The following is a 26,892-nucleotide window of genomic DNA, read 5'->3' on the forward strand; positions in this document are numbered from 1 at the left end:
TAAATTGTAAATGAACATATCTCTATATACAGAAAAACCAGATATTCAGATCTGAGTATTAAACCATTTAATTCTCAAACCACTCACATGCATAATGTTCTTTTACACAGTGTTAAAATAAAGAGGAAAATGTATTTTTATACAAACAGAATTTCAAGTATACATTAATAGACTTTTCAAATTACTAACCAAGTTGCTAAGATTTCATTCACATTGTTCTTAAAGCTGTTCAACGAGAAAGCTTTTGCTAAACTGCTTTAAATATGTTTATATAAACCCATATCTTCACTCTTTTTCTGAATCTCCCTCCCCCCAACCCCAGTCTCTGCCCACCCTCCAGCCCTCCCCCCTCCCCCGACACAACAGGGCTTCTGGGGCTCTAGGAGACATGCAACCCCACCCAGGACTATTGGCTTGTCATCAGGGGAAGGGCAGAATCCACAGGAGGAGAGACTGAGAACACCTGTCAAACTGAGAGAACAAATCTAATACTTAGAAATGACACAAATCAGAATCACAGCTTATAGCCTCTGTGTTTTCACTTGACTTATGAAAAAAAAAAAAAAATCTCAGCCTCCCACAAAACAACCTAGAAGTTTCTTACAATTTGGTAGCTGAGAAAATAACTTAATATTGGGTATTTTCTCCCAGGGAAACTTCTACAATCAGGGTAGGGTAGGCATTTTAAACTTTTCCATTTTGGTGGTTTCTTTTTCCCTGTGGCAGGGGGTGGGAACAGTGAAAGAATGGGTGTGATTTGTGTTTACATGAAGGAATTTGGTTGTCTCACAGGGTCTGGTAGGAGTTCTCCCTCCTCAACTCTCCTCCTGAAGTAATCTGGCTTCAGGGCCGGGAACAGCCACTCTCCTTAGGAATTAAAGTGCATTTGTTCAGTGAGAGGGGGGTGAGGGGAGGTGTGGTTTACACTTAAGTGATAATGATTAAAAGAGGGTGGGGTGAGGGGAAAATCCTATTCCTATATTTAGGTATTTATAATTAAGGTCATAATGAGAACAGATATTTTCTAAGGAAATAAGATGCACAGACCCAGTCCAGCGCTCTCAGAGGTGGAAGACAGCTAGCCTGGCCCACTGACTTTTCTGAGGCATCTTTATTAATGGAGTAATAGCTTCAGATGAAAAGACACAAACCTCAAATGTTTGTTTTCTCAAAGGGAAAAAACAGACTGGTAGGTTCCTACACTTTAAAACCCTACCTCACTCCCTTTCAGGGATAACAACATGTTAGAAATTGATTGTCGGTTTTAATATGAATCTTTGATTAGCAAGTTGTGAAAAAATGTTACATAAGTTTGCTGCTTACAAATACGGTAGCCTTTAAAAACTCTGGAAGAGGGGGCATGTGGATCCTTGCTATCAGTATCAGTCGAGGGGAAGTGAAAGTCTCCTATGGTCTCTTTAATAGCTACCACCAGAAATCTTATTTTCTGGCTATTTTCCTTTAAATACTATTTCTTGGGGGACAAACCCCAGAGTTTTCCAAAGAGAAGTAAATGCTACATTATTAGCTGTATGAAGAAGTGATGGGCTCAAGATGAGAAGAGGGAAATGGTCCTGGGTTCTGGCCTCTGAGTCCAGTGTGATCTGCTTTTCACAGTGACCAGTGGGAAGGCACAGTGCCAGGGACAGGTAGATGGGGGACAGCTGTCACCCACCATATAAGCACCATAGAGAACAGGTGGACAGATTTCTTTCAGACCATGTCCATCTGAAGGAAACCAAATTTCAGCCACCTTGACTTTCTAGCTTTGAACGCTCAGCTTCTCTTCCCTTCGCAGGGGCAGAGCATGAGTGGGCCCCACCCTGAATTACTAGGAGTCGGGAAATCTAAGTGCTCTCCCAAGTGTACTTCTCCCTTTACTCACTTATGCTGACATGCCCAAAATGGAGAGTTCTGGTTTTAAGATTTCTTAGAGGAGAGTCCGTCGGCTCCTGACTGAATCGGCAGATGGACTCAAGTCCCGCCATTAGATCACAAAGTCCTGCAGTGGGCTAAAACTGCGAACAGAGACCGGGGCAGATACGAAGTTAACGGACTGAGAACACATTCCTATAGCTTGAGAATGTTTTTCTTTTGTTGAGAGTAGGGGGATGGGGCCGAGTGGTGAAACTGTAGTCAGACTAGCATTTGTGTAGCCGTTTCAGAAAGGACTCCTTAAAAGTTGAAGAGGAACCAGCAAGCCAATCCAGTAGGGCAGAGAACTTGACCGAACTTCATAGTCCATAGAGAATTCCTGATAGGGAATTTGTTTCATTCCTTGCTTAAAACATAAAACAAATTTCTATATATTTTTTACCATTACTTCCCCATCCTCCTCCTCTAACCCACCCCCCCCCCCCCCCCCGCAGAAATCTTAAAATCCAGTGCGGTATGATTTGCATGAATTTCAACAATGTTTCACAGTACTCCACAATGCTCTTCACCATGAAACCCTAATGTGCTACTCTCTGGATGCATGCAAGTCCCAAAGGCTGCTGTTTGTCTGTTCCACCCCATATCAGGAAGCCTTCAGAAATTTTCTAAGGCATAGGAGGCATTTTCTCTGAAAGACACTGCAACATTTACATGCTACGCAAATAGCTGAGCCTCAGTGTTATTTCAATGAAATGTCATAGCTTGATGCTAATTCAGTCCTCTGCACTTATCCAGTCTTTCCTTCTTGAACACACCACCTATTTGAAATTTAAAATATCAATTATTGTAGGCATTATATGAATGAAAATTTCTATGGTGCCCAGAATTCTCTCAGAAGAGAGACTACTATATCTGTGTGCTCTTAAACACAAATTTCTATCACGAATGAGAAATCACTTGGTAGCTAGTCATTTTGAACGCGGTGGCAGGAGGACTGGGGGGGGTGGGCGGTGGAGGGAGAGTGTCTCACTTTTAAGGTAATCAAACAGTTCTCCCCTTCCCATTACCAGGCGTGAAGTTGCCATGGGCAGGCATCTTTACTACCTGGGGTGGGAACAAAGAAAAGTATGGAACCTCATTTGGGAATTACTGGGTTAGGTCCTTGACATCCTGGAATAAAGAGGCTAAAATGACTCATTTCACATGTCATCTAAAATTCAGAAATATTTAAGCCTTAGCTAGTGCATTTCATTCACAAAAAAAAACAAGGAAAAGTGAAAGTCACTTTACACTGAAATCCCACTTAGAAGACAGGCTAAGAGACAAATTATCAAATGTACCACCATCACCCCCAGGAAGGACCCTTCTCTTTTTCCATTAACTTTAATAATGCTACCTGTTTTACAACTAGAAATCATCCTAGGCAGGTTGGGCTTGGCCCTTTCAATAAATTCAAGTGCTCTATTTTAGCTATCAGAGTTGAGAAATCTCCACTCAAATCACATATGCAAAGAAAAGACGATTCTAGAGACCAGAGTTTGAAATCGTTTTGCTTACTTCTGCATACTTTGTTTTTGGTAAAGAGACGAAACTGGATGGATGGCAACATCTCTCTCCAGAATTACTCTGAGGACAAATGGATGATCCACTTTACCACCTGAGTGTTGGCCCACTTTAAACTCAGAGCCATGCGTGGGGTATCAGTAAAGGTATCTTATGACAAAAAAGAACCAGACTGAGGTTATCCTGCCGGAGACCACTCAAGATTACCTGGCCAATGATTCTCAACCTTGGCTGCCCATTAGAATCATCCGGGGAGCTTTTAAAGCCCACGTTGCACAGCAGACTGATTAAACTCAGTAATTTTTTAGATGCCCCAGGTGAGCCCAAAGTGCTGCCAAGGTGGGGAACTACTAGTTTGGGTCAGCTGGCTCTGTAATAAAAAGCATGCAGGCCGGTGATCACTCAAGCCAGAGGGAAGAAAGGTCAGACTCTGTGCCTCCTCTCAGATTCGCAGAATTAACACGCACCCCAAAGAAATTACCTAGGCATTGTTCACCTTTTTGTTTTGCTTTTAAATAAATCACTTTGGCTGTAACAGGTCACACAGTCAACAGTAAATTATGGATTTAGGTAAGTCTGCACTTAATTATGTGTTACAGCAAAAGAGATGGCTGGGGACAGGCCTAGGACAGACTTGGCACAAACAAAAGAGAAGCCAGGGGGAAGAATCTTTCTAAGCAGGAGTTAATTCCTGAGTCTAGGATATGAGCATGGCTTACAGGCTGACGATTATTCTACAGTTAGAATAACAGTAGCCGGGCAGAATCTCCTGCCCGCGGTCCTGTCCCTGTGCCTTAATAAAAACACGTGCTGCGCACACACACAAAAGAAAGAAAAGCAACAGCTGTGGTGAGTAGATTCACGTGATTCTACTGTCTCCTCTCCCTTCGGTACTCCCGCTGTTTTCGGGCAGAGGTGACTGGGTCAGTTGTCACCTAGAGGAACGCCCAGCTCATTATCTGCAATTTCACACGGCATCCTCTCATCGCCTGCTCTACCCAGTCACCAGGAAAGCAAACACTTACCAGCAAGTACCTAAACACAGAGGCCAACCTCCAAAAATCTGAAAACAGATCACTCTCTCCTTCTCACTCTTAACCTGAAAATCCCTGTGTCGACATCACAACCAGCCAGTGTAGAGTGAAAAGGTGGCGAGCATTCCGGGATAGCTGTTAAAGGGCCGACGGTCCTTCCTAGCCTGTAACACATGTTCAAAATGTAGGCCACCTGCCACGGCTCAGTGTGCTCACGCCCCAGACAGTCAGGTGAATGTTACAACTGGATTTAAAGATCAGGCGGTGTGCCTAGTGACAATTTACTGTTGAAACTGAATTTCCTGACACCCACAGCATTCAAGGGAGGCCATCGTGATCGGTACCACAGTATAGGCATTAAAAATAGGAATATCTCTTTGGAGTGACTGAAAGCAAAACAAGCCATCCAAAACCCACCTCCTGCAAACCTCTCTGTCAAGATATTGGCAGAAGGTTCACTATCGGGAAAATAGGGTTAATTATCTACGTTCCCAGTAATGGGCTGCAATGGCAATTAAACACACACACACACACACACACACACACACACACACACACACACACAAACCCTCAGGATTCAAACAAAAATGTTTACATCATTGAAAGGAGTTTGGTGCGTTTCTTAAAAAAACAGAAAGATTCCACGTGCACCGGCTGTTCTTGCCAAATAGAAGCCAGGAGAGAAAAGCACTAAATCAGAGTATTCAGACACTGTTTGGTTTGGGCAACAAAGCTGAACATGAACATCTGCCCATGACAAGGGGGACGGTGATACTGCAAACCCTAGATTTTGTGTCCGGCTTTCCTTTGCTTGCTACAAAAAGCACACTCTTTCTTCAGCCAAGTGCTCAGAGGTAGAGGAGCTGAAGCGAGTACAGAAGAGAATGAGGTGGACAGTGGCTGGGGAATCCAGCCTCCTGCCCAGAGGGCTCCAGGGCAATATTGGAATATGCTCAGTCTTTAATGGGAGGTAGACTACATCCTACATTGACTTCTCTGCCTTCACCAGACACCTTTTTCTCACGTACACACGTAAAATCACACACACGTAGCTGGCAGCTCGCAATAAAATTACAACTTGCACACCCACCCCAACAGCTACTTGCAATCGAAATTCGATATTCAACCCCAGCTCTTCTTAGTAGATGCAAGCCAACTTTGTTCTTTCGAGGTCCCTCGTTTCGCCAGGCTTTTTAGACATACGTTTCACTTTAACACCTACATCTTTTTTGTCTCTAAACAACAGCTACACTAAGTGGGTGCAATGTGTTATAACATCTTTATAAATAGAAAGTGCAAGAAATAACTTCCTTAGCCAAAATACAAAGCGACAAAGAGCTCTCATAGCCTACTGTGCCAAGAATGTGATTTTCAGAATCAATGATACAACTAACAAATGCTTCTAATGCTACCAGGGTCATAGTGGATGAGTAAATATATTTATAAACATACATTTATGAAAAAAGATATTACGAAAATAGCCAAACTTCCCACAAAAGTTATTTGCATGAACTATCTTTAGTATACCACTTTGTGTTCGATGCACATGCATATACAATTGCATTATATTAGTGTTATTTTTATTGGGCCAGTTTTCCAAAAAGAAAACAGGCTCAGTTTTTAAAACTTCAAGTTACATGATTTAAAATCATTTTTGTAAAAATATTAGAAATACCATATAAATTCTAAATCTCTCTGCTATCGGACGATAGCTATGCTAGAAGTACGTTTCAGTCACACTCTTAGTGACCTCTGCTTGCGCATCTTGGCTTCCAGAGGAAACACATTTTACGTTTTGTTCCCTGTGTCGTATTTCTGGGCTTTTGCAGTAGTTCTTGGAGAACCACTACAGTTAGGATTCTATTCCTTTGTAGGAAACTCAGTAGATCATCTTCAAGTACGTCACAAACGCCTGCTTTAAAGATATAGCAGAGAGCAGAAATCGGAACCCTAAGGAATTTCTACTCCCAATGGGTTGTTGTGACTGGCTCGAAATGGTTTGACCTGCAATGCAGACAACAAAGAATATGCTGGCAGTCTCCAGGTTCCCTTCTTCTGACTTTGTTCTCTTCCGCAAATCCAGACCGTGGCGCTAAATTTTTGTGCCACCACCAGATGACTTAAGAGTGACAGAGAATCTGGAGGAGGGCCCAAAGAGCCATAAAATACAGAACGAGAAACTTCTCTGCAGATCATCATGAGATATTTCATTCCCTGGGAATATATTTTCAAAGACTTCTCTGGCACCCAAAGCAGACTTTGACGTACATCAGAGTGGAAATGGGGATCAAAAAAGAAAACGTGAAGGCTCATTGATTTTTATTCACTGAAATCTGCCCCAGTCCTTACATGATAAAACCTAGTCTTGATGCCTAAACGTCTCGAACGTTTTGTCCCTGGTTCTCCAACTACAAATGCCAACGTTTTTTCTTTCTCTTCCAAGCATTTTGTAAAGCCCTAAATTAAGTCTTCAGCCCTGAGTACCTTTTCCTGTATTTGCAATTCCTGAGGCCTGACCTAGGAAGAGAACTTTTTATGATACTTCGGGATAACTAGCAAGAAGCCCTCGCAGCTAATCCTCCAGGAGTCCACTGCACTTGGAATGGATGGATAATCCCAAATCTTTCTTCTCTTAGAAAGCTTGGTTTGGGGATGATCATTTTCAGAGCAGGATTTATTCTCTGCCCATATTTCTTCTGTCACGGCAATAGTCTAATGAGTGTAAGCCAGCAAGAGTTTAAATAAAGCACCCTAAATCTGACAAAAATCCTAACAGTTCAATGATCTGCTATCTTAGATGAGAGGTTGATGGCAACTCTTGATTTTAAAGGATCAACAACATAAAAAATTGGGCAGTGAATTTTCTCCTAAGAAAGGTAATAAAAATGGGATGCACTTACTTATTCATCTTCTAGCACAAAACTGTGCCCGAGGTGGTGTGGCGGCAGTAAAGAGAGGCCTAGGGTGGGTAGGCAGAACTTGAAATGATCTCAAGAATGTGACCATGTAGCCACTCCACAGAAACTCCCGTCGAAAGAGATTTAGTAGCCATACGAATTTCCCATACCATGGGAGTTTGTGCCTATTTATAAACGTAAATACAGCTGACATCTCTAACAAACAAGCTTCTTTCTCTAACAGTAAGCTTTTTACTCTTTCTGGAGTACTTCTGGCTCAGTATGTACAGTTACTGCAGCTTCACAGGAAAAAAACAACAAACTAACAAATGCTCACAACTTGGAACTTGGAACAAAAGAAAAAAACATGGACATTTTGCTGTAAGATCAATGAAACTTGGTGGGTGGGTAGCTAATGAAACCTGTGCTTAGGTATTTGTCTTATTCTCCCTCTAGCTCCTCTACTGACCCATGGCAGACGAAATAAGTGGTTTCTACGGCACGGACAACTAGCCCAAATAAATGAACGCAGAAAATTCAAGACAAATCAAAAACCCAAGGCCACCTATGAAAGACTGAAGCGGCCCCAAATCCTTGACAGACACACGTGCCATCAGGTGGTATGTGCTCTTCCCTTGAATCCAGGCTGACCAGTGACTTCGCTGACCAATGTATGGTGGTGACTCTGCGGGCAGCTCTGGGCCTGGCCCAGGGAGGAGTGGCACTTTCTGCCCAGGCTCTTACAGGCCTGAGCTGCCATTTAATAAGTATGACCGCCCTGATGGAGAGACCACATGGAAAGTCCCTGAGACTCCAGGGAGGGAGAGGAGGCCCTCGAGCCCAGACTCCTGCCCTCCCTGCCAAAGTGTCAGACATGCAAATGAGATCATCCTGGAAACTCCCGACCAGTCCAACTACCTGCTGAACACCACCAGGTGACCCGAGTCATCGCCACAGGGAGAAAGAGAATTGCCTGGATGAGCCTTTCCTGAATTTCTGATTCACAACATCACAAGATCTATAAAATTGTTGTTTTAAGTCACTATAGTTTAGTTTGTTACAAAGCTAGGCAGTGGAAATGCTACCTTCCAATTTCTCCCTTGGTAGTAACTTGAACTGATTCACAACCAGACCTATCAAATGGGTGATTCCTATCAAACGGGCAATATCTCCAAAAATATTCACCATCAGCATCTGTTCAGAGACCAATTGCATTATCTTTTGAAGCAATCTTCCAATCATGCTTTCTTGAAAATTCACTAAAAGTAGTACTGTTACTGGCTATTATTTATTCCAGTTCACCTCAACTCTTTGTAAGTAAACAGAGTCAATATGATGTGGTGGAGACAGTCTGGGCTTTGGAATCAAGCCTGGTAAATACCGGTTTTGCAATTTATCCACTGTGTAACCTTGTGTTCGTCAGTTTCTTCATCTATAAATTGTGGTATAATGACACCTCTTCAAGGCAACATAGTCTATTAGAGTGTTAACTCCAGTGTTAGACTGCCTGGGTCAACCTCTCTGTGCCTCAGTTTCTTCCTCTCTAAAGTGAGGGTAATAAGTGTCCATCCTATTGGGACCGCCACCAGGATTACATGAGTTAACAATATGAAGCACACGGACCTGCGCCTGGCACATAGTAAGCATTCAAAATCTCAGCTCGTTTTAGTTCTACTGTTACTACGTCAGAGGATTATTTTGAGGACTAACTGCCATTATGCCACTAAAGCACTTAGTACAGTTAATTCTGTCCCCCTCTTTTTGATCTCTGTGATGAAAAGTGCAGGCTTTTAAAAAGCATACATCCAGACTCTAACCAAGTGGATTTAGGACTCTCAAGTATAGGAAGCCACATCTAAACTATGTCTAAAATCAATTTTGTTGTATGAATTCCAAGCACACTGGTACCAATAAATACTTAATCTTTACTTTGTGGACCAGACTCTCCTGTATGCTACTTCTCACTTAAGGTATGTGATTTCACAGAATAGGAAACATTTTCCCATGAGATACTCTGACTTTTGGCATTATGGATTAATTCAGATTCTAAGATTCACAGTATACTAAATTGTATTGTTGTCCATAGAAGATGCTGTACGTGTATCTGTCTTAACTGGATGGGGAGTTCTAGCCTCCTCAGGAGGACTTACTGAGTAGACGTGAAAGAAGTAAGCATTAGAAAAGTTTTATTTTTCATGAACTGCTCTGCCTTTATAACTTAGCTTTGCTATTTAAAGCTTCCACTATTTGAGCTAGTAGGCCCTTAACTGTTAAGATGGGAAATATCTGCTAAATAGATAACAGGGAAGATGTGAGATAAGAAATTTATTCATGTATGTATTCTCTGTAAAGGAGATATACATTTCAAGTAATAATTGCCTTCTAAGTCATTGCTGTTCCTTGCAGTTGAGGGAAAAGGTAGGCTGCCTATACAACAAAACTGGATAGTCTGTACAAATGTTTTCCAGGTTTTGATATCACAGTTGTTATCAATAATTATACCCTTTGGAATGTAACTGAGTCAGGTGTCTTAAAGTACTCATAGTATCTATCTGACTTTGGCTTGTCCTGAGCAAGAAAACCTCCTTACTGCAAAATAAAAAGACTGGCTCTGGGAAAAGCACTACTTAAAAATGAGAGGGTTGAAAACAGAAACAGACTCTAGAAAGCAAAGAAGGTAAAACAGAAGACTGATAATTATCAAAGATCTCGCTAGTGCTGGGCAAACTCAATTGTTCTGCAACGCATTCATACAGAAATGGCAGCTACTCCCCAGGCCTCACAGAAAGCTGCACGCAGAGGACGCATCGGGCTGTCTATAGCCAATGTTCTGTATGCCAGAAGGATCAGAATCGCAAGTTAATCAGAAAAGCAACACTCCAAAATCTCTAAGACGAGGGCAGATCTCAGCAAGGCAAACATCCTAGAACCTTACAGGTAAGGATTATCTACTACTCATAGAACATTTCATATACAACTTATGAATATCAAATGGGGAAAAACAACTTGAAGAAGGACTAGGAAGGAGGTGCCCTACGGGAGCTTAGGTCACTCACCCAAACTCTGTATGTATGGGTGGGGTTGCCGACAAAGTACAAGTGAAACTCACTGCATTGTGTCAGCCCGGCCTAGAACATTTTGTTCAGATAAATTTAACTCAGAAGTCTATGCATGGTGTCCATATGGGGAACAATTATATTCTCCTCCTGCAAGGAATTCTGTTTATAATCATCCTAACGTTTTCCATTTTTGCACATCTGGCATAAATAAGCTTTTTGTGAACAGTAAGAATGAACATTCGGAAAGCAAATAAATAATAGCCCAGTATATATTTAGAAACATCATAGACAGTAACAGACGTCGGAAGATAGGGCTAAGAGGAATTTGAAATCTTCAAAGATTTCATTGTTTTAAAACATTCATTGGGGGAAAAAGAAAAGGAAGGGAAGAACATTGGGCTTTTTATTACTCCACATGGATCAGAGTGAGTTTATTTGAGGAAATCAAAATGAAGATTTGTAGACAGGGAAAGGGTAGGGGTTTCTAATCTAGAAGGACAGTATTTTGGGTAAGAATCAAACCACTTATTCATAACAGAAGTTAATTTTTAATATTAGTGGAAATAAATTCATTCTTGTCATCATTATGCAAACCAGTTCAAGTTAACTCAGAGGAATGGCAAAACTTACTTATAAAACATTAATTTTTTTACAGTATTTTATGTAAACATGGTACTCATTTAACCCTACATTATTATGCATGGGAATTATATTTTTAAATTACTTTGTTACATCTGTAACTACCATCCTAAACTTTGATCTACCTGCACCTTTAAGGCAAGGACAGATCATAAGGCTATTCTAAATGCTTTTAAAGCAATGGGAATCATTAAGAAGGAACACAAACAGGGTTCTGAGAAAAAGATCTAGGAAAAGATGGTAAGCTCTTTCAAGGAACTGATGCATATATGGCAACAAGAATTTAAAACCTCAACCAAACTATTACAAAGACAAAATGGCAGGAGTGACAAAATTCTGGAGTTAGCAAACTTTTCTGTCAAGTGACAAATAGTAAATTTTCAGGTTTTGCTGGCCATGTGGTCTCTGCCACAAGCACCCAACTTTGTCATTACAATAGCAAGTGGCCATAAACAATACGTGAAGAACAGGTATTCCTATCGCTTTATACAATCAGATGGCCTCAGGATTTGGCCCTGGAGGCTGCGGTTTACTGATCTAATTCACAAATGCTAGGAATATGCTAAGGGGCATCCTCTCGAACTCAGGGATTTACCTGACTTAATAGCTTGGTGTCCCTTTTCTAAATCTCAACAACTACAATACCTTCAATATTTTGCACTCTTTCCCAAATGACATAAGAGCCCCGTTTTCAAAAATGAGTTCAATAAGAACTTCTCGATTATGCCTTAAACCAGTAAGTAGATAAAGAGAATGGCATTTGAGAAAGAAAAAACAAACAAACAAACAAACGTGTCTGTTGTATCTGAAAAAAGAAAAACTTCCAGGATTCCAACTCCTTTCTGATTAAATGCCTTCCACTATGATTAAGAAGACTGTTGCCTCTGTTCAGTTTAATTTCCTTTCCATTAACCGTTGTTTTTATTTTTTTAAATTAGATCTTCTAGTCAAACAAAATAGAATTTTTACCAGTTAAAAGAAACAAAATTAGTGTCAAGTAACAACTAAATTTTTTTAAAAGTTGTTTCTTGACCAAAGACTATTCTGCTATTAAGGATGAAGTGCACTCTTCCACCAGACCACTTCCAACCAAGGCCAGATTTCAGCTATGGAGCTGGGAAGATAATAGTTTATTTCTACTGTCGTAACATCTTTGGAAATCCTGTTTTACTGATGTAGAGGGAACTGGAAACATCTAAAAATACCAAAAAATAGAATAACCAGAAAACTTTCCTTAACTGCTATCTCCCTTCGCTTCCAACCTTATCATTTAGGAATGAATTTATTTTTACTTATTCAAGATTCGATTCAACCGTCTGGTACAATGATGGCTTGGGGGTAGTTGGCAAATTACATAAAATAAAACTCAACTCAGTTCAGAGGTAAATATGGTTCTGAGTAAAGAGAGAACAAGTCATTAGAAAGAGCCTTTCTGCCTAAGCACAGTGTTCCTGTTCATGCCAATGCTATATTTATCCTGGTATCCGAGTTCAGAGAGAATAAAAGGTACCTCTTAGAACGAAGGCAGATTAAGACACTGCCGTCTCTCTTCTTCTGCTGAGAATATTGGGTAGCTCCTTTGCTATCAAGTACCACTCAATGAATGGAAACAGTCCCAGTGTTTGCTATTTTCATGGCATTAAAGTACTTACTGATGATTTAGCTCTCAATGCTAATGCAGTTCCCTTCACAAGGTGACACGTGCAAGTTAAGATTTGGTAATGAGTTTTCAGCATTAGCTACAGTCCATCTAGTACATCCTTAAGAGAGGTATCCTCTGTGCACACACCGATACAGCTATTCATTAATGCAGATAGAACACTACTACTACTATGACCCTACAGTGATGTTAACTAAGAACTAGGACAATGTCACAGTGAACCTGGATAAGAATCTTGGATAGTTATGTAGAATGCTAATACCTTTTCTAGCTAACACGGAAATTGCTTTCAGAAACTTTACTTCGTTTAAAAGCTAGCCTGGCTTGAATGTTCATGAATGAATTCCATGGCTCCGGGCTAGGCCAATGAGGAGGTGAGAACCAGCCAACACGATTGTGCTGATGTGGTCCTAGAAGACCAGGTAGCACTCTATTCACAGTATCAATTCAGCAACACCTATTACAAGTGGATGAGAACGGAAGGGAACCCAACAAACACTCCCAGCATTTCCACATCTACTAGATAGTCTCTACTTCGTTTAAAATGCTTGTTGCTAATCCTGGATGGAGTACTGACAAACGCTGCCAACTTTCTCTTTACAAACATTACTGCAGTTCACCTTTACAATTTGGTCATAGTTTAAAAAGCTCCATTTTCTCACAGAAAACCTAAGAAACTAACAAAGCATAAAGAACTTTCCAACATACTACTTCTCAAAAGTAGGATGGACTTAACATTTTTTTGGTAGGCTTAAAAGCTCCATCTACAGCAGCATATTCTGTACTTCTCACCTTCCTGCCTATTTAGTAATGGCAAACTGTTCATGGACAGACGTGATTACCAGCTAAAATGTTTCACGAGAGATTTTAGTCTAATTCAAATCCACTTTTATGCCCACAGGGCATAGCTGGTCCCTAAGGTGGCCCTATCATTCTGTTGCCCAACTAAAGAGGAGAATGCTCTAGTCTACAGCTCCTAAGGACAAAGCTTCAACGTATCATTTAAGGGAAGGTTCTCATCAAATGGTAGCATCATAGCATTCCTATTAAAAGACACATTGCTACGTTTTTCTAGAAGAGAAAATAACCGCTCTCTAGCAATATGGTGCAGCTTTATGTGTATATACAATTCTCAGATTGTTTGTGAGTTACTCTTTGCATTCTAACTTCCTATCATCAGAGAAACGCCATTCCGTTCCACCCATCTTTCCACATACCACAAAGCATTCTCAGAAAGGGAGCACACACTAACATTCTCACAGATGGCTCACCAGTGCAGGCATGACCAGCCCCTCCCCGAATCTCTTTTACAATCATTCTGTGCCTCTGCACCAAGATAATTTCTTAAACCACTGCATATTTCAATACTCTTAAAAATTTAATGATTAAGAGAAGCTATATATTTTTCTCTTTCCTATTTGCATCTACTTGCCTGCATCCCTTAATAATCCTCCTTCATTCTCTGAATGCAAGACAGGGCATCTAAAACTCTACACGTTTGCTAAAGTTTTTCTGACTCTCAGTGCTGGATGAAGAATCTCAGAAATCCCCAGAATTACCAAAAAGGTCCCTTGAAGTTTTAAAAATCTTAGGAATGATTAAGTAACCAAACCTGATCAAATTGATCCCTTGATCAATTTATTGCAACATGATTGTGCCTGATGTTTTCTGGTAAATGCCCTGTAGTGTATTATTAAAAAGCAAAGCTCTTGGAGTCACCAGCAAATTTGCTGATGGTTGGTTTATGAATTACTAGGTTTGCAGACGCGAGACATGGATTTAGTGAGGTTCTTCTATTGGCCTGAAAATATAAACTATTACATACGTAGAAGGAAATGGAATTGTGGTTGCAATAAGAACCATAGTGCTGGATTTCTTCAACCACAATATTGCAGAAAAAATGTGTTTAAAACTTCATATAAAAGTTATCAAATATGGAGACCTGTAGATTTAAAAATACAGTCCAGGCTCATTTCACTAGAAAGTGACATTTCTGATGTAGAATATTGCTGTTCTGTGAAGGTCGGAGCCAGAGAGACTGGATGAAACTTTGGTAGTCAGCCTAACACATTAATTCATCTGGACTAGAGCCATTTCCTAACACCCAAAGATATTTAAGCACTACGGTTTACAAACACCAATCAGGAAGTTGCAGTACTCTGCGCCATTGGACATTTGCACAAAACCTCACTTCCTTCCCCGCTCCCCTCTTCCCCAACATGAAACTCAAGCCCCCAAATGTAGCAGAACCTACTGCAAACACTTTGTTGCTCATTTCCCTTCCAGTTGCCTAGAGAGCTTCAGGTGACGCTGCCCACGAGAACACCGCTCCAAGATGGCTGCTTACATGAAACAATCAGGCAAAGTGTCAGATGCCTAATCAGGGCAAAGAGAAGGTCTAACTTTTCAAATCAGTAACAACCACCAGGATTCTTTTTTTTTTTTTTTTTTTTTTTCCTTGAAATGTGAAACTGCATGTTCTGGCAGGGAAGGAAGAGGAGAAATTCCTCCTTCTTGTCACCGTCGCGATTACTTCCTTCTCTCTCGTGGCTGGCTGGTTCAGATGACCAAGGCTCCTGCTGTGTTTTAGATCTGGGCAATTACAGCCACCAGGATGATATGGACCCAAGTACAGTGTTCAAACATGACTGGTAGATAAATGACCATTTATCACTGTTTTTTAAAAAAATTTTTTTTCTTATAAAGTTAACAAACCAAGGCTGTTGATCCCTGAATTAGAAAGTTGATTTACTTGATTATTTCCCAAAGTATGAGGTGGGAAGGAGGAGGGGAAGAGCCTCTCGTGCTTCTGCGTATGTTGCTGATCCTCTAGTTTGGCAACATCTTGGGAGTATCTTCCGATCTAGTGATGTGGCGTTTTGTGAATCTAAGTACCAGCCCGTGGCCCTCATGCTGGCTGCTTACGGCCCAAAGGGGAAGAGGGTCTGCCCCCTCCCCCTCCATGTTTCAATCTGGCCCAGTGGTGGACACAGAGCCCTGGGCAGTTTCCCCAGGAGCAACTGTCTCCTCTTGTGAAGGTGACTCTTCCTCAGCTTGTCCTCGAGATGTGACAGTTGTTTCAGGGGAGATGCTGTGAGGCCCCTCCAGGGGAATACAGCCAGGGTGGTTTTTGCGAAAGTGCTGATTCAAGATGGCCTGGAAGGGGAAGCTTTTGCCACATACGTGACAGTGGAAGGGCTTGTTGCCTGTGTGCTTGCGGATATGATACTCCAGCTGATCCTTCCGGGTGTACTTCTTGCCACACATGCGGCAGACGAATGGCGTGATTCCCATGTGCAGGCGCATGTGGCGGTCCAGACTCCCCTTCTGATTGAAAGATTTGGCGCAGTAGATGCAGGTGAGACGGGGGTTGTACCGGAACCACCGCTCAGATACTTCTTGCTCTCGGAGATACTCCACATAGCCACTTACTCCCATCATTGCGGACTCTTCTACCTGTGTCCAGTGAGGAAAGCAAGAACACATACGTGTAAGGATACATATTGAAAGAAATCAAATCTATTTTTACCTCTCATACCAGGCAACATGCTTATTTTTAGGAGAGACCCAAACAGGAAATTAATTACTACAAAAAAGTACAGATGTTAATATAATAATTAAAAGAACAATCTGAGGACACTGTATTCCATTACTTTAAAAGAGCGAGATGGGGGGCGCCGGGCTTCTCAGTCGGTTAAGAGTCCTACTCTTTTTTTTTTTGTTTATTTATTTTTGAGAGAGACAGACAGTGTGCAAGCAGGGGAGGGGCAGAGAGAGAGGGAGACACAGAATCCGAAGCAGGCTCCAGGCTGCGAGCTGTCAGCACAGAGCCCGATGTGGGGCTCAAACTCATGAACAGTGAGATCATGACCTGAGCCAAAGTCAGATACTCAACCGACTGAGCCACCCACCAGCCCCAAGAGTCCTACTCTTGATTTCAGCTCAGGTCATGATCTCCTGGTTCATGGGACTGAGCCCCATGTCGGGCTCCCTGCTAACAGCACAGAGCCTGCTTGGGATTCTCCCTCTTTCTCTGCCCCTCCCCTCAAAAAAGGGGCTCTCTCTCAAAAAAGAAATAAACATTAAAAAAAACAAACAAACATATAGGAGGCAATTACAGTTGTTTGGCAGAGGCTAAAGTACCAATGCAAAAGTTGACTCTGCATTAATTGGAAGACTCCTCTAACTAGCAATTGGTTTTGTGTCCTTTTCTTTAATTTCTCAAAATGTGTTTTGTCTCCTTTCACATATGTAAACAGACAGTGCTCTTCAGCATTTCCAACAGAAGCAGTTCTCAGCAGGTTTGGGAAGCAGTACGTGAAGCCAAGTGTTGAATAGTAACACTGAGGTTTTAGATGATTTCTGATTTGTCTTCTATGTTTCCTTCTGCTCCATTTCCCTGGATAATCAAAACTGAACTCACATAAAGGACTAGGGATTATCCCACCACAAGTTCCTGGGTGACCATGGACAAAGCACAGAGTAACTTCTCTAAGGCTTAGTTTTCTCATCCACAAAATTAAAAGGTGCCAGCTCTGCCGAATTCTCATGAGAATCAAACACAATAAAGGTACCTTGAAATATTCTGAATGCATGTTATTATCCTGTATAGCAATTAAGGATACTGAAACGTGGATTCAAATCTGCATCCTACTTATTGTATGACCATGAGCAAGTTATTTACTCTGTGTCAGTTTCTTCATCTGTAAAATGAATATAATAGCATCTACCTAGTAGTTTGCAATGAGCATGAATGAGTTAATTCAACGAAGTGCTTACTATAGCCAAGTAAATGTTAACTATTATTAAACATTACAAACTCACAATATTATTCATAATCTTGAGGGAATAGTCTCTGAAAAAACCCGCCTAACTTTTAAGTAATGTCATACCAGTATTGTCCATATGCAAAGTCAATGTAGTTTAGTTACCTGTGAGATCTTTTCACATTATCTTTTAAAATGTATTTAATTTTTAATTCCTTTGAATTAAAACGTGGGGTTTGAACTCACGACCCTGAGATCAAGACCTGCACTGATATCAAGAGTCAGACACTTAACCAACTGAGCCACCTGGGCGCCCCTCCTTAAGGTTCTTTTTAAGTGAAGTATTCCATATAACGAATACATTTCATATAAATGAACGATTTCCATATTGTCTAAAATTCCATCTAGATACTTGACATGGTCTTCAAATATGTTCACCATCTTAACTGTGAATTACTAATCAGACTCAAAGAACTGAAAGGACTTTAAAAAGTCATCTATTTGGTTCATTTTTATTTGAAGATCTCCAAAACTGGAAATTTCACAGGCAACCAAATAACCCCCTATTTAGGAGATGCCTCTTTACTTATCACCTACTAAGTAACCTTAGTTACTCAAAATTAGTGATAAAACATCTTCTATTTATTGGCCACCTAAAAAGGCCAATGAAGATTAGAAGATTAGAAAATGAGAACTCTGTCCTCAAGGAAATTTCAAAGTAGAAGGACACATAAAATTCATGCAACTAGAAAAAGAATAATTTTTATGAGTCAGTACAGAGTTGGGAAAAATTATACCATATCATCTGTAATTGCTACCGTGGTTTAAGGAGAGATCAAAGAGGCCTGGGCTAGTTAGGGCACATGGAACCAGGAGCTGGGTCTTGGGGGAGCCCAGACACCTGGGAAGAACAGAGTATCCCAGACTGAAGTACAGAGACAGGAGTTAAGTTTGATGTGGTTCTGACATACAGAGAAGTTCTGATAAATGCTGATGAGTGGTGGAAGAAGCCAGGTTAAAAAGATTATAATTACTTGGAGAATTAAGCCAAGTATTTTCACCTTCATGTGGCAGACAAAGGAAAAAGCCACAGGATGTTTTTAAGTAAAGAAGTAAACATAGCAGTTTAATCATTCCTGTCATCAGGAAGCTCTTCCAAGTTTATCAGAATTTGTTCTTACTGTAATGTAACTGTAATGTAAGCCCCTGTCTTGTTTCGGTTCTCTGTGCCAGGGAAAAATAACTGTGGTGGAGACTCACCATAGTGAACTTCCACACATATTAAGGTGTATATTAACTCATCTCTTAATATCATCTCCAGACAATATTACTTATCTGCCATGGCTTTATAGCCTGTACCTTCTGCTTTGTTCAGGCAAACACCCTTGCAGAGTTCCCATATTTATCCCTATCCCATCTACATAAGAATAAGTTATCTCTACTTAATTAAGAAAATTTTTTTAATGTTCATTTATTTATTCTTAGAGAGAACGTGAGCAGGGGAGGGGCAGAGACAGAGGGAGAGAGAGAATCTCAAGCAGGCTCCACACTGTCACTGCAGAGCCTGATGTGGGGCTCGAACCCACGAACTGTGAGATCATGACCTGAACCGAAATAAAAAATCAGACGTTTAACCGACGGAGCCACCCAGGTGCCCCTCTAGCCGCTTATTTAAAAAGTGCATTTCATCTCTCTGAGTAACACTTTCCTGAGGAGACACTGATTCTAGCAGTTGCCTGTTAGCGCTTCTGTTCCCACAGCACTGCTCCAGAAGCCTCGGCTCTGTGACTTGTCCCTGCTTTGTGTTCTTGTTAGTCTGCCTTACCCACCCGGAAAGTGCGTGGTCTGTCTCACGCAGCACGTATTTGCACAATAGTGACTGCATCTTACCTGAGAGGTGAAGAGAAAAGGGGCCCTAATTATATGAGTAAAGTTACTTTTCCTCCAAGCTCCTAACATTTTTTTTAAAAAACTTTTTCAAATGTTTTCTATTTATTTTTGAAAGAGAGACAGAGAGACAGAGTACGAGTGGGGGAAGAGCAGAGGGAGAGGGGGACACAGAATCTGAAGCAGACTCCAGGCTCCGAGCTGTCAGCACAGAGCCGACACGGGGCTTGAACACACAAGTTGCAAGATCATGACCTGAGCTGAAGTCAGAAGCCACCTAACTGAGCCACCCAGGCACCTCACATTTTCTCTAACATCTTACTGAAACTAAAAAATTCTTGAAGCGCCTAGGTAGCTCAGGGGCTTGAGCGTCCGACTCTAGATTTCGGCCCAGGTCATCATCTCACGGTTTGTAAGCCTGAGCCCTGAGTCAGGCTCTGTGCGAAGAACGAGTAGCCTGCTTGGAATTCTCTCTCTCCGCCCCTCCCCCCTACCTCTCTCTCCAAATGAATAAACATTAAAAAGAAATAAAAAACTAAAAAATTCTAATACATTCCTTTTCTGGTACCCTCACATGGTAACATGCAAGTTAACAAGTCTTACTGTTACTATACTATGTACACAATACACATCCAATGACTTAAGTAAAAATCAAACAAGATATTATCATATAACGCAGATGCTAAAAACGTTAGCTACCCAATCTTAATCCACCAGTGTTTCCTTTATTTATTTATTAATGTTTATTTATTTCTGAGACAGAGAGAGACAGAGCATGAGCAGGGGAGGGGCAGAGAGAGAGGGAGACACAGAATCTGAGGCAGGCTCCAGGCTCCGAGCTGTCAGCACAGGGCCCGATGCAGGGCTCCAACTCACGGACTGTGAGATCATGACCTGAGCCGAAGTCGGATGCTTAACCAACTGAGCCACCCAGGCGCCCCCACCAGTGTTGCCCCCAACAGTGTTTCCTTTTAAAGGGCAAAGGTATTTACAATTTATTGTGTTCTACTCTGTGAGTTCACAATCTTTTTAAAAATCAATCTTCAGTGATAGACACTTGTGAGAACAAACAAAAATATCAATGTTTATTTATTTTTGGGACAGAGAGAGACAGAGCATGAACGGGGGAGGGGCAGAGAGAGAGGGAGACACAGAATCAGAAACAGGCTCCAGGCTCTGAGCCATCAGCCCAGAGCCTGACGCGGGGCTCGAACTCAGGGACCGCGAGATCGTGACCTGGCTGAAGTCGGACACTTAACCGACTGCGCCACCCAGGCGCCCCACAAAAATATCAACCAACTACTTCAACTACTTGCTAAGGAGTTGCAAAGAAGATGGAAAACATTATTCCTATCCTTTCTAGAACATTTTAGTCTCACAGAAGATTCAGGAGGAAAAAAAAATGAAAAGAACCATACAAAAAAAGCAATCACACACAAAAGTGCATAAGCAATTTATTTACAAATACGTAATACTATATAAATCAGTAATTACGTAGTGTTATGCCCACAGAGTATAAAATCAGACTCTCTCTATCCCAAGTCTTAAATTACCTGCATGTAGTTTCCAGGGGTTATTTTATATTACTCTCAGGAATACAGACTGGTTCCTGTAACCAGGGAAGAGTCCCACAATCTTATCTTTTCTACTTCTCAAACTCTGCTGACACCAAAAGTGTATTTCCTGCATGCCCACAAGTAAGAAAGAAACAAGTCATCGAATACAGTATTTATTTAACGGGGTCACTGTTACCTTTCCTGTACCTTTCCTTTCTTATTCGTTATATTCTGTTCACACACCGTGGCAATTTCTTCAACCACTGAGCAATCCTAACCCCACTACATACCTGGGAGCTGGGCTGCTTAGGCTCATCCATTCTCCCAGGAGACTCACTTCTGGCTCTGTGTCTCTCCGTCAAGGGAACAACACTGCCGGAGGGGCTAAATCTGTTGGAAGAGGAGCAAAAAGGGGACTAGTAGAAAAATAGCGTCAAGGAACTTAAAAAATGATGACATCTACCCCTTTTTATCCCATGGCTGAGGAAGGGGGAACAAACAGAACAACAGATTTCTAAGAAATACTTTCATAGAGTAAATATCAGATCTTAAGGTTAAAAGAGGTCTGCCCTAGTAAATTTAAGAAATACAAAATGGCATAGCAGAGAGACCACATGGCCCGGTGACACTAAGGCTAAATACAAGCTTCTGTCCTTGAGGACTGGGAGACCATAAAAGCATAAATTAAAACTGGGTCTATGATTTTGTTTCTTCTATGTAACTATTAGGTTTTTGGTTGCTCCCTCTCCCACGCCCCATGGTAACTTGTTACAGATCTCAGACTGCTGATACAGATCATGGAAGTTGAAAATCTCTGCATCCAAAGCTATTACTTCTGATACAGTTCTAACACTGGACAAAGGGTGCTAACACAGGGGAATAATAAGTACTGTCCCCAAGGATACTTTAACGGTTAAGGACAGGAGGAGAAGAGACCACCTACAGGGGATATAGGATATGCCCTCTGAATTTGTGACACATATGCCTCTTTTAAGGCCAGATGTGAACCAAAGTAATAGCTTCTTTAGTTTTCAACGTTCATGCAATTTTAATTTATTTTTAAGAGTGGGGAAAAAAACAAATATTACCAATCGAAGTTGGTAATATTTCTTTCTTTCAACTGAGGCTTTCTTTCCATTTACTTAGATTAAAATTGTTACTTCCACTCCCCCAAAAATGTTCTGACAACTACAATATGTTAGAAAAAGAAAAGTGAAGAATAGGGCATAGTAGCACTGGTGAAAAAAAGAGACTCTCAGGCTTGTGGTAGCAGCAGTCATCGATGAAAGAAAACAGGGAAAGGTATTATCAAATGACAAATGAAAAAAAAAAAGAAAAGAAAAGAAAAGAAAAACTATCCAAAAAGCCCTTCTTTGGAATTACTGTGATTACACTAATTTAAAAAGAACGATCACTGCTGGTACCCTACTTCCTCTAATTGTGGTAGACAGGGGCAAAGAAAAGTGAACAGTGCTACAAAGGAAAGTCAAAGTCCCCCAGGCCACCTACCTGTGTGATAACATACCAAGGAAGGGCACTGCTGCCAGGCTCCCAGCTGATGACCAGCTCCCTGCCTGGAAATCCGAGGAGGCCCTGGCAATTACTGATCCTAGCGTGGCTGCAGCTGCTATTCTGATTCATGGAAGTGTCTAACTTTACCATAGTTCTCACAACACTGTGAATACTTCAGGACTAGGAGCTTCCTGCTTTAAAGAAATAAGAACGCAAGTCTTTTGACACACCTCCGGTTTCCTCAACATCAACTTATTTTGGCTAAGAACATCAAGTAAGGAAGACACACTCTGTGCCACACAGAGGGCCTGCGTTAGTGACGTCTGCACGACAGCCGTTTAGACGAACAAAGAAAACAAACCGTACCTGTCAATTTCACTGCTTGTTGGCCGAGCCACCTTGGCTCCTGAAGATCCCAGAGTGTAATTTTCCTGCCCCACAGAACCATGGCCGGTGGTGTCAATCACCATGGCTGTGACTTCCTCGGCGCTACTCCCGTCTTCTCCGGAAGGCTGATTCTCAGTCCCAAGCCACTCCTCCAGGTTTTCCGTTTTGATGTGTACTGCCCCAAGAACTCTAACTTCATCATCACTCCGGGCCCCCCGGTCTGCTACTCCCGTCTCCACGTACCACTGTCCTGCTCGGTTGATTCGAAGAATGGGCTCCCGGCTCTCTACATCAGAACTCTGTTCAATTATCTGAGGGCTGGTGGACTCCTCAGGAGGACTGAGCTCCCTGATGTCCAACACAGCACTAACCTGACCTCGCCGGTTTCCCTTTGCAGTATTATGTCGTGGGCTAAGGGAACGGTTTAGATTCGGTGTCACCCTGTGAGACTCCGGAGGCCTTTCTGGATGCTTTGTCCTCGTTTGACTTAATTCTGCTTCAACCTCTGCCACATTAATTTTGAAGTGAATCCCCTCCAGGATCTGTGTACATTTGTCTATAATATGCTGCATCTGCAGAAAACTGGCAGCTGTCAGGTAGCTGATGATATCTGCCAGTTGCAGGCATATCCGCCCCGTATAACAGAAAGAAAGGAGCTGCTCAAAAACAGTAGGGTTCTTGATGACTGAAATGGAGACAGTACTCATCTCATTCAAGGACATGTGATCCCGGAAATAGGGTGAACTGGCAGCCAGGACCACTTTGTGAGCCCGAAAAGCCTGTCCCTGCACGTTGACCACAATATCACAGAGACGGCCCTGCATGCGCAGCTGGTTTAGATGGCTCAGGACAGAGTTGCTGAAGTCAGGGATCTCCAGTTGTATGTTCCCACCTTTCTCCATGGTCGTGCCTGAGGGTGTAGGCAGGCATTCAACCCTGCTGAAAGAGGAAACCGAGTTCATTAATAATTTGAATTTCACTCCTGCCATGCTCTCCAATTCAAATCTACTGAAAAATATTTTTTGGTAAAATTTCAAAATCTCCAAGTAAAAAGAGACAACTTCCCTTATGTTTGGATATGGAAACAAGATACCCTTAACAACCCAAATGTGACTGCTAGACTTCTACAAAGTCGACCTAAGATCACACTCCCCTTACTAATAAGCTATGCAGCATCAAAACGTAAGTTTAACAGAACAGAAGGGGGAAAACCAGTTGTGACAGTTCTTTTTTTTTCTTCTTTAATCACAAAGTATTCATACACTGAATATAAAATCCTGTGATAACTTTGAAGGAGGAAACAAATCAGCTCTTTGAATAAATGTAATTAATTACACACTAATGGATTGATCCCTCTTGCTAATATTTTACTACATGCTGTAGAAGTTATGTTTATTATTTAGAAGGTGACTCATCCCACATGAATGTATGTAAGCCATTATTTCGAAGCTTGAGAGTCAGAGCCCTCACAAAAAGGCTTGGGTTTAGGACTCTGAAGCAAGGTCTAGGTTAGGAAACATGCCACAGCTGTGTCAGAACTCAGTGAAGATGCAGAGAACCTGAAGATGTTCAACCTCAGAATTAAGAAAGGGTAGGTACACTGCTTCTATCTAAATTCAAAGCTGGGAGTTTCAGGGTGGTGATGATGCTGATTCTGAAATGTAATTCCCCAAAGCTGGTAGAAAATAGAGCATTTATCAATATGGCCAATATTTTTACATCACAAGTTTTTCTTTAAACAGCTGAAAACATTATGCCTATAACTGCATCCAATAGCCTTCAATGGTTGACACTAGTTTGTGTAAATCTCAACAGGAAGACGCTGACTTGAGCCCAACATGTTTCCATTTATCTGTAACTTTATAAGACATTACATAGTTAGCTAAAATCTAAAATTTCAGAACTGATCCTGACAAGCTCACAGTATTGCCCCGCACTTACAACACAATCAGTAAATAGGGAAGTGTATACACTGCTTTTAAGAACCAACTTTAGCCAACCTGACCTTTTTCCAAAGCGTTTTTGTTTGTTTTGAAACTTTTAATCCAATAAGAGCCTCTGTCGATGCCATCATGAATTCAGATGTGTTTATTTTGGAGCCTACACCAGCGCCTTTTTTGTTTGCTCTTTCCGGCAATTCCCCAGTGAGGAGGAAGCCCCTGGAGTAAGGTCTCTCTCTACCGTCGGCATTGGAAGGGTGAGAGCTGTAAGAGGGAGAATCGGGAACGCCATGGGGTTGGCCACTCCGGTATTTGAGTGGCTTTAGTCTGCGATAGGAAGCGTGGGTAGTGGGAAACTGACAGAAGGGCGAAATGTCACCGAGGAGCGGGGGGAGGAGAGGGGAGCAAGGCTTGGGGCCGGGGAGCGAGCAATCAGGTGAGGGCAGAGCACCGGGAAGGGGGCGGCGCCCCGGGACCCCGTCCAGGCGGTGAGCGTAGGCGGGCGGGGAGCAGCCCAGAGGTGGGTGTGTGTATCTGGGTGTGTCCGGGCTGCGGTGGGGGAGGGGGCCGCCCATCCCGGGGTCCTGAGGGAGGGGCCCGGCGAGGGGGCGGGTCCGGCAGCTCAGCCCGGCCCGGGGCCAAGGGGGTGGAAGGTCTCCGGTGCCTTGAGGGTGGGGTGAAGGGGAGTGGCTGAGCGCCCCAGGAGCAGGCTGCGGCGGAGCCCGGACAAGGCGGTCCCGGTGCAGGGCAGCGGGACCGGTGTGCGGGGCCCGAGCCCAGTCAAGGAGCAGCACCTACCTCCGGGGGTGGAAATGGGCCGGAATGGGCCGGAACACCGTCCCGGAAGTGAAACCCCCCACCCCCTCCCCCGGAGCGGGCGACGTGCCGGAAGGAAATCACTCACCCTTACACCGCCCCCCTTCCCCTCCCCCAGCGCTTTCCGTCCCTCGCGCCCCCTCCCCTCTCTTCCTTCTCAGTCGGTCGGAGGGCGGGAGCCTTGAGTCACGCGGGCTGTCGTGTCACCGCCCACAATGGCGGGTGAGGCGGGGCCAAGGGGCGGGCTTAGAGGAAGGAGGTGTGGCTGCAGGAGGAGGAAGAGATGACGGGAGGAGACGGGGAGGAGCTGAAGCCGGCGAGGGTGCGTCATGACGTCATGAAAAAGCGTCCTTATATACTGGCGCCTGGCCCCCATCTCGGTCTTTCGAGGCTAGGAATTGGTGATTTGTATGTATATGATCATTTTGCATAATGGCTTGTTGGCTCGAGGCCTTCAGCTCTTGGTAGTTAAAGTCATCTTAAACTAAGTGGTATTTGTAGGCCGGTCGCGGGCCTTTGGAGGGTTCCCAAGATGAAGATGATAGAAGATTACGTTTTGGGTGCGGGCGCGGCCTAAATCCTACCGCTCGGGCAGAATTGCGGAAAAACCCGTGGGCTCGCGTTCCCTGCCTGTGATGAAGCCTGCGTTGGTAGGGACATCTGAGACTGTTGATGAACGCCAACGGCTCTGATGGCGGCGCGTGCCGAGTCACCCGAGTGGGCCTTTGTTAATCTCGGCCAGGGCCTCCTTCGGCCTTTTGCTCAGGAAAGCCGGCAGTTGGGGTAGTCCACGTGCTTCTCTGAATGGCTGCATTCCGCAGTGCACCATTATTTACTTAAGTGGTTTCCAGCTTTAACTTTTTGCACTGCTCCTTTTGTAAACTATTAAGTGCTCTTTTTGTAGTCATGAAATTATGGGTGGTGTAAACGATCTGTGGTATAGGTGATAGAAAAGAAATATGCTTGGATTGTAGAACAAATGATTAATTTTAAAGTTTGGGAAGAGCGAGCAAGCGAGGGGGGCGGGGGGCAGAGAGGGAGAGAAAATGCCAACTGTCAGCTCAGAGCCCAACGCAGGGCTCTAAGCGTAAACGGTGAGATACGACCTGAGCAGAAATAAAGAGTTGGACGCTCAAGGACTGAGCCACCCGGGGGCCCCAGAACAAAATGATTATTTTTAAGAATCCTAATCTTTTCCCTAGAAATGGTGCTGGGCACGAATGCAAAGTGGCTTTTGATGGCTTCTGATGGGCAGGTAAGAAACGGGTTAATACAGTGGAAAGGAATCAGATCTCCTTGGA

The 26,892-nt window shown here is 42.7% G+C and overlaps 1 protein-coding gene and 1 non-coding gene across 7 annotated transcripts; one reads left to right on the forward strand and one right to left on the reverse strand.

The window, feature by feature from the left end:
• Positions 1-1,262: 1,262 nt before the first annotated feature.
• ZBTB37 (zinc finger and BTB domain containing 37) lies at positions 1,263-26,856 on the reverse strand. Of its 6 annotated transcripts, none has more exons than XM_045452864.1 (5): positions 25,574-25,834; positions 24,841-25,039; positions 22,815-23,774; positions 21,227-21,326; positions 1,263-16,183 (listed from the first exon to the last, which is right to left on the reverse strand). In XM_045452864.1, the coding sequence occupies exons 3-5, from the start codon at positions 23,735-23,737 to the stop codon at positions 15,695-15,697; spliced, it is 1,512 nt and encodes a 503-aa protein (XP_045308820.1). In that variant the 5' UTR covers positions 23,738-23,774; positions 24,841-25,039; positions 25,574-25,834; the 3' UTR covers positions 1,263-15,694. The 6 variants fall into 6 exon arrangements, with proteins under 6 accessions (XP_045308820.1, XP_045308819.1, XP_045308823.1 ...); XM_045452863.1 differs by having other exon boundaries at positions 22,815-23,771; positions 25,574-25,833; XM_045452867.1 differs by lacking the exon at positions 24,841-25,039 and having other exon boundaries at positions 22,815-23,771; positions 25,574-26,856.
• On the forward strand, positions 26,213-26,292 carry LOC123587106. The gene has a single exon (XR_006707161.1). It is a non-coding gene; the product is annotated as a small nucleolar RNA SNORD74 (small nucleolar RNA).
• Positions 26,857-26,892: the final 36 nt, after the last annotated feature.

Source organism: Leopardus geoffroyi, chromosome C3, assembly GCF_018350155.1.
Source record: "Leopardus geoffroyi isolate Oge1 chromosome C3, O.geoffroyi_Oge1_pat1.0, whole genome shotgun sequence".
Lineage (NCBI taxonomy): Eukaryota > Metazoa > Chordata > Mammalia > Carnivora > Felidae > Leopardus > Leopardus geoffroyi.

Coding starts and splice junctions, on each gene's coding strand:
- ZBTB37 (XM_045452867.1), bottom strand. CDS start 23,737: ATGGAGAAAGGTGGGAACATACAACTGGAGATCCCTGACTTCAGCAAC. Junction 21,327..22,814: donor ACAAGCAGTGAAATTGACAG/GTACGGTTTGTT, acceptor CTCTTCCAACAG/ATTTAGCCCCTCCGGCAGTG. Junction 16,184..21,226: donor CTAAGCAGCCCAGCTCCCAG/GTATGTAGTGGG, acceptor CACTGGACACAG/GTAGAAGAGTCCGCAATGAT.